We start from the raw sequence: 7,633 nt of genomic DNA, 5'->3' as shown, positions 1-7,633 counted from the left end.
ATACAGGATTAAACAAGATCGTGTCTCTTTTTAATGAAAAAATTTAACAGGGTTTCACACAGCAGGAAGTATGGATTAGATACACTGGTGCCACCATAAATAAATAAGTTTCAAGAACACGTTTTTTTAAAATTGGTTTCAAAGGTACTGGAAATCCAGGATTATGATATTGCATTAACTCCACTTATTTCTGATTATTCAAATCCAAGAAAAATATTTGCATTTATGGACATGGACAGCAATGAAAGCCCCAACTGAAGAAATGTGGCAAAATTCAGTCATGTCTGGGTTCATATAATATTGACATTTTGAAACAAAAACAAATGCAGCAGCACATAGAGACAGCACTGACTACAAGATGTGATATCTGTGCCTTCTTTCCTTGTGGGATTTGGAGCCATGAAGTACAGAGTACGTAAATTCTGTGGTACCACATGAGCTCTTCAATTGTTTATGCCCAAACTGTCCACATCAGGATAGTCATTTTCACATTCTAGGGTACACCACTGGATTCTAAAATAAAAACTATCATCCTGAGGACAAGCCTGTTTTTAACATATTTAATATTCTCACATTCTTTTTTAAAACATTCTTTATTGGTTTTATTTTGTCCCCATTTCAACTCAAGTATTTCTATTTCTGTTTCAAGGGATTTTACAATCAATATTAAAAGTATTTAGGAATTGAAGTGAGAGATGTATAGCTGGGACAGAAAAAGTAACTGAAAGAAAAGTTGGATTTTTTTTTTTTAAATGTGATTCAGTAGCATATCATAAAGTACTGAGACCAGCTCTTTTAAGAATTATTACACCTTTTCACCACACCTCCCATTTTTCAAGGGAAACACACACATACCACAGACACACAGATACACAATTCAATCTGATCTAAGACTACATTTTACAAAGTACTTCCTTTTGCTTGACTTCCCACCCTTTTTCTCTTCACCCAAACAAGACTAATAATTACATCAAATGAAAAGCAGATCCAAAGTTCAGGATGTCTTTTGGTTTACTATGTTCTGAATAGTTTTCCACAAGCCCCACTCTAAATAAACTTTTAAAGAACTACAGTAGTATCCTATAATTAAAGGGAATTCATCTTAATAGCACAGTAAATATAAAATAAGCTTTATAAAATTTCAATGAACAGTGAGATCATTTTGAATAACTGAACGTCCAAGTCAGTTACAAACTCCACCAATCTAGTAGCATGTTTGAGGGAAAGCTCAGTCATTAAGGAAAAAAGAAAACACAAGTAGTGCATTAACTCAACACAACAGCATCAGCATCCCACCATTCTCACACACACACAGGTTGTATACAATACAGTGCATTTTGTATGCCAGCTGACATTAGGGTTTTATGTGCATTCAATAAATATTACATAAACCAATCTTTTTGGTATAATCTACAATTCAGTTGGGATGTGAAGGACATCACCTGCTTTCAGAACGAAAATGGATCTTCCCATATTCAAAATAAAATTTACATTCTAACAAACCACAAATATTGAAGCACCATGTAAATTCTTTACTATTCATGTTTGAGTATGGGCATTTACAAGTAAAAGAATAAAACTGAAAAGTGTGGGTGTTTTTTTCTTTCTTTTTTGTACAAGCAACAAATGAGAGTACTTGAAAAACTAGAGTAAAATTATTCGTACAAAGGAATTCTTTTTCAGTTTAATGGCACTTGCCCACTCTTCCACAAAGTATCTTGCTGTCGTGGCAGCCCTTCCTTCTCTTCCTCTGGTGAAGCTGGACTAAGATTTGCAAGTCTCCATGTGTGGTTATTGCAGTTCAGGGAATTACTGGACTGGATGCATATTTCCCCCCCCTCCCCTTCAAGAGTAGCATCTATTCTCTCTGAAAATGGCACAATCATATTTTTGCTTGAAAGATCTACTCTCATTTGCTGACTGTCACTGCAGTTGCTATCTTTTTGTAGTTCCAGCAAAAACAAGTGCTTCCAGAACTTCAACAGAAGTATAAATGAAAAGAAAATTGAAATAATACAAAGGCAAAGGCATCAGGATAGAAAAGTCATGAAGTTACTGGTATTGTTTTGGGTAATTCATTATACAGCTGATAACAGCTATGCTTCTGGCTCATCTGTTTTCTAGTTATCTCAGTTTTGTCAGACTGCCCACTGACATGCACAAAATTGGTATCTGCCTTCTGATTTCATTTCACAGTAATTTTTTTACTGCTTTCCACATGTGATGAGCTCCCCCCAGAGAAGTATAAGTCATCAGGAAGGAAGGAAAGCTATCTCTGATGCCTTTGACTTTGTTTTGCTCATCAGCGGTGCACACTGATTGCTGGATCTCTCCTAGCTTATTCAGAATTATCCTGAAGATTTAATTAGTGCAAGAACATATTGAAAAACACCAGATAAAATATTGGTTCCTCTTCTAAGACCAACAGTTTGGTTCTTACTGTTGTCTTTATAAACTGTGGGGAGAGAAGACAACAGATTGAGCAACGCAGTAAAGATGAGTTTTCCTCCACCCACCCCTTGGCAAATACTGCTTCATTTTAAATAAGGATTCAGACACATGATTGTTCTACCACGTCTTAACATGTTATCACACATCAAGTGAACTGTGGTAATTGACCATATGGATGCGGCTGCCACGAGCTAAGAACGGCTTAAAAAGAAGCAGCTTAAAACTCCCCTGGCAAGGTTTAGCTGGCAAATTTTGCCTTACAGTCGCAAAGTCAATTACCATAACTCAGCTGAGGTGCTTGGTCACGTCTGAATTGTGATGAAGTTACACCATAAAAACTCAAATGCACTGTACCAGCCTCTGACCAGTACACAGGAACATCCCACTCAGTCACACAGTTGTGTCACAATCATTCAGCTGCCCAAACCCAAGTTCGAGTTCACAAGTATCGAGTGTTTTATTACAGCAACCTGAAGCATTCAAACAGATTGGACATCACCTTTATAATACAGTATTTCATATGCAGAAAAGTACCAATATGATTTTCAGTTGCAAGTCTCGTGTTCTTCAACCTACCACAAGTATTTCCTGACCAAAATAAAGAGAATGCAGTGTGTAATTTTTTCAGGATCTGGCATCTGTTATTTTGTACAGGCTGGTTTATTACCAATGTGCAAATAAACCTTTACTGAAGAGCTGATTAATTATTTTTTCAGCTAACTTTGATCTGGGGCACAAAGTACCTTCTGTGCTGTAAACATCATGAATTCTTCACAAATTGGAGGCTGAAAAGGCCTAAGGAACTGGGTAGAAACTCTTCTCATACACAACCATGGCTGAGCTCAAGTCTTCCAAACAGAATTTGGAGTAGCCCATGTTTGGCATGTCCCTGTGCTGTCACACAGCACAGGCTTAGAAGATTGTTGTATACAAAAGCATACTTTTAGCTTTGAAACACGACGGCCCAATGAAAGCATGCAGCAGTATTTGCATCTGTAATGTGGTAGAATTCATTCTCGGTTTATTACCAGTGTTGACACAGCCAGGTGAGCACTGTACAAGCAAACAGGATTGTAAAAAATTACCTCTGATTAAACTCTCTGTAACACTCACATGGTTTCTCATTTAGTCACCTCAGGTTACTATTTCAAACAGCAATTTTTTGTAGACATAAGTTACCCTGAAAAAAAGCAGCAATTACAGATACCCTTCTCCTTGTTGGTTTTTTGTTTGTTTGTTTAAACATTGCGAAATTTATTGTTGCATTTACCTGTCTTCTTTTTCAGTAGCTTACAATCTAGAAGCACAGGGAGCCTTTGTTTTCCAGCTAGCTGGGGCCAGGATAAGTCAGCTCTGGCTCTTCAGTTTTTCTGGTTAAGTGTAACACTTCACACCATTACTAAGAGTCCTATAATTTTTTTTTAAAAAAACAGTAGGTTTGGGTTTTTTTGTTTTGTTTTGTTTTTTAGAGCCACTAAGCAGCAACTATAACCACAGGACTAAACACCAGTAGTTATTTGCTTTCCTGCATACATTCTTCTCAAAATTAATCCTTTTGCATTTTCAGGTTTCATTTTCTGCTCCACTCACTGCAATGGGAAAGAATTTAACCCTTAAATTATTTATCTTTTAGTGTAGCAGAAGCAGAAACATCTTAACATGTTACTCCCACCCCTTGCAATACGAAGATTGTTGACTGGCAAAGGCTGGGCAGATGGACTGAAAGGTTCCCCATGTTTCCTTCTCCTACAGCTGTCGGCTTGAGAGCCTGTTTTCAACCCAATGCAGCCCCTTCCTGAATTTCAGGTGTATCGTGGCATCTCACACTGTTCACAGCGATTCAGTGCTGGGTGATTTAGAAAGGTGCAGCTCCCACAATTCCATGGAGCCCCTTCAAAGTCTTCATCTCTTGGCTGAGTCCGTGGAGTCTGTTTGGAGCTATTTTGATGCTCTAAAGAAAAGCCAAAAGAAAAAATCTTATTTCAGGAGAGAAGGATGATTGTCAAGATCATAATTCTGGTTGGTTACCTAATTTAACAGTCTATTTTAAAATGAACACGGAAACCATACCATTAAAGGTCTTTTCCTAAAGCACTTCTAATTCAGTTTGTGAAATCTGAATATTGAAAGTATTTCACATCTGTAAAGAGTCACTTATCCAAAACATCTTAAAAATAAAAAGAGCACTCACCACTGCTGGGTCACTGATACCGCTCAAGGTTTACTGGCTTAAAACATACAAGTTTGTTACTGGCACTGCAACACCATCCTGTTAAGGAATGACTTCACAGGCTTACATAGAGCAGCCTATTACCAGATTTTAAATTCCAATAGCCCTACTTTACCTGAAGTGAAAAACTACTTCTAACTTAGATTCTTCAGTCTGACAGATGACACTTTTTCTGCATCTTTTCTAGCATTTATCCAGGCTGAAAAAAATGCAATATAAAAATAAAACAATAGGCCTGTTTCAAAATAAGATAATTACTTTTCTTCCTCACGGCTTTGCAGCAGGAATCTGTACATTGGAAGCAGCATTTAAGTCTGCTTTCATTCATATCAGTATGTATGCAAATCATACACTAGGTCTTAACCCACGGGAAGACTTGGTTTTCCTCATCTCCTACCACCACTTCAAGACCTCAGGTTATCTACTAAAAGTGATAAATAGTCCCAGGATGTGGGAGCACAATGTTGCACAAAATGTTAACATTCAAAACAACAATAACACATACCTAGAAGGTAAGGTTAAGACACCCATCTGCTAAACAAACATCTGTAGAGCAGCTTTATTAAAACAGAACTTAAGTGTAACAAAGGCCTGCAATTTGCAGCTGCACACAAAGTAATTTGCAGCAGCACATAAAGAACACGTTGCTGACCCATCTGCTAAAAAGACAGCTGATGACAACCTCAGTGCAAACAGTACTCAGGTCTGTCTTGATGCCTTGGGGTATTTTTTTTTTTGTTTTGTTTTTTGTTTTTTTTTTTAACTTGTGTAGATTTTAGAAGTAGTTGTGTAGTGAGACAAAGGAAATAAAAGTGACCTCCTCACTTCGATGCAAGCACTCTCCAGCCCAGACGCTGTGCAGTCACATTAAGGGTGCTTGAACTCGACAAACTCGTCCTAAGCAAGGGGCAGTGTGGGCACTTGACTGGCCAGACGGCAGCACAGAGCAGACCCTTGTCTGCCCACACCCGTCTGCCCGCCCACCTTCAACAGCTGAACGTTAAAGAATATTTATTATTTAAGAAAAAAACCCAAACAAACAAAAAAATCTTTCTAATGTCATCATGTTAAAAGCCAAGCTCAGAACACAGTAGGCCGGCCCTAAAACTGAACTCTAATAAGTTGACAGGCAAAACTGGGAAGGCAGTCTGGGAAGTAGATACAAATCCTTACAAGGCGTTATCCTTCCAACTGCCAAATACAATTTATTTAATTCAAGTTTTGCACATTAGTTTGCTTTGAAATAATAAATCAAATTAGCTAGTGTAGTAAGAGAATCCCTTCAAGCACCACAGAGTAACAGTTCCTTAAATCAACCACATGATCTCTGCAATTTAATATGAATCCAGGCGGCTGCCTTCACACCATGGCTCACCTGCTGCTCCCAGCTTTCCTGGACACTACCACCAGTGCAGGGAACTCACTCAAGTTTTATTTTTTCTTTAAACCACAAACAGCAGTTTTGAGCCCTCTCTTTCTTTTAAAATTTCCACGCAGTAATAGTTTTATTACATTGTTTCAAAAGAGAGGGAAAGTTTTACTATGTGAATTCAAAAGTCAACTACAGAAACCTTTGTGAAGTGCTTATCAGCAACCAGAACTTATTTAGAAAATTCATAGTGTCAAGGTGTCTATATAATTACTGATTCAGAAGAGCTACTTCTTTTCCACTAACAAGTGCAGTACATGCCAGTTACAGTAAGAGGAGACACAATACTATGAACCTTATCACACAACAATTTCAGAGAAAAGAAAGCTCTATGTCAGAGTATAGGACCCCAGACTGGCTACTTCAGCAGAAAGTTACAAGGTATATTTAAAAACTTCCACTAATATTTAAAACCATTCTTTTAACAGATTATAGTAAGAAAAAGATAGGTTAAAAAAAAAAAAACTGAGACAAAAGGTAGGGTTCTGATCTGAAATTACCACTAAACACGGTTGACTTCAGGAACTTACTGAGCTACACAGCGACTGTGCCTGCTTGGGGTGTGTTGTGTCACTCTAGCATGCACTGACTGAATCTCCACTGGACAAAAAGTGAGACTAAATTACATAGCTCCTATGCTTACAAAAAACTCAAGTGTCCTGTACTGTATATTAATCCTGATACTACATAATTAGCACTGAAAATTAATGAACCTATGCAAGTAGGACACTTATCTCTTTCGACCAATGTGAGGAAGTGTCCTCCTTGGTTCTTAAAATATCTGAAGCTCTTGCTGTGCTAAAATTTCAAGGCTACTGTGAAATTCATACTGTGCAGAAAAAGAGAGAGATCAGGCAAGTTAAAATATAACTAAGAATCTAAACACAAATTTTAAAAGCTGCTGTGACCAACTAAATCTGTATAAAAGACTCCAACTAAACTATAAAATCCTAACAACATATATTAGAGGACAACTAAAAAAACCTGACATAGAACTTTTAACCTAGAAGTCTTTAAAAGAGAAAAACATTAGGAAGCTCAAGTAAACACGTAAAAATTTGTATATTTTCAGCTCTTTTTCTAATAGTGAATAACAGTATTTACAGTCAAGGTATTAACAGAACATTCATTTGCAACAATCTGCCTGAGGAAAACAAATTGTAGCCAAGATTAGTGCACTTACATAAAAGCGTTCTTGTTTGATTTATATAGAAAGAAAAGTTAAATAAGTAGAATTACTTGCTTTCACCACAGGGATTTTCTTAAAAATAAAAATATCCTCTCAATGAAGATTAGGTAACTTGGTGCATATTTGTTAACCTACCCTTTTTATATGGCTTTGGTGGCACAACAGGACCAGGCTCTATGTTATCATAGAAGTTACATGTGGCTTTCGGATCAAAGTTTCCTGTCAGAAAAGAAAAGTGCAACTTGAAGGTTATTTAAATTCCTATGCCATGATATGAACATCTAGAGGCTTCTGATTTTATACATCTTTTTATAACAATATTATCTCTTAGCTT

General features: G+C 37.0%; 1 protein-coding gene across 5 annotated transcripts in view; it reads right to left on the bottom strand.

Annotated features, from left to right (window-relative positions):
- Window positions 1-993: 993 nt before the first annotated feature.
- TAB3 (TGF-beta activated kinase 1 (MAP3K7) binding protein 3) overlaps window positions 994-7,633 on the bottom strand; it is a 42,919-nt gene continuing 36,279 nt past the window's right edge. For 4 of the 5 annotated variants that reach the window (XM_027889351.1, XM_027889179.1, XM_027889266.1 and 1 more), the window contains 2 exons: window positions 7,435-7,518; window positions 994-4,402 (listed from right to left, as the gene is read on the bottom strand). In XM_027889351.1, the coding sequence (XP_027745152.1) occupies window positions 4,254-4,402; window positions 7,435-7,518 (233 nt within the window). In that variant the 3' untranslated portion in view covers window positions 994-4,253. The remainder of the gene's footprint in view (window positions 4,403-7,434; window positions 7,519-7,633) is intronic. The other variant, XR_003571834.1, reaches the window with a different exon arrangement.

This window comes from Empidonax traillii, unplaced genomic scaffold (genome assembly GCF_003031625.1).
Source record: "Empidonax traillii isolate 1590-97213 ecotype Southwest subspecies unplaced genomic scaffold, ASM303162v1 scaffold1:size7828297, whole genome shotgun sequence".
NCBI lineage: Eukaryota > Metazoa > Chordata > Aves > Passeriformes > Tyrannidae > Empidonax > Empidonax traillii.
The sequence above is the reverse complement of the archived record's forward strand: the minus strand, read 5'-3'. Positions and strand labels throughout refer to the sequence as shown.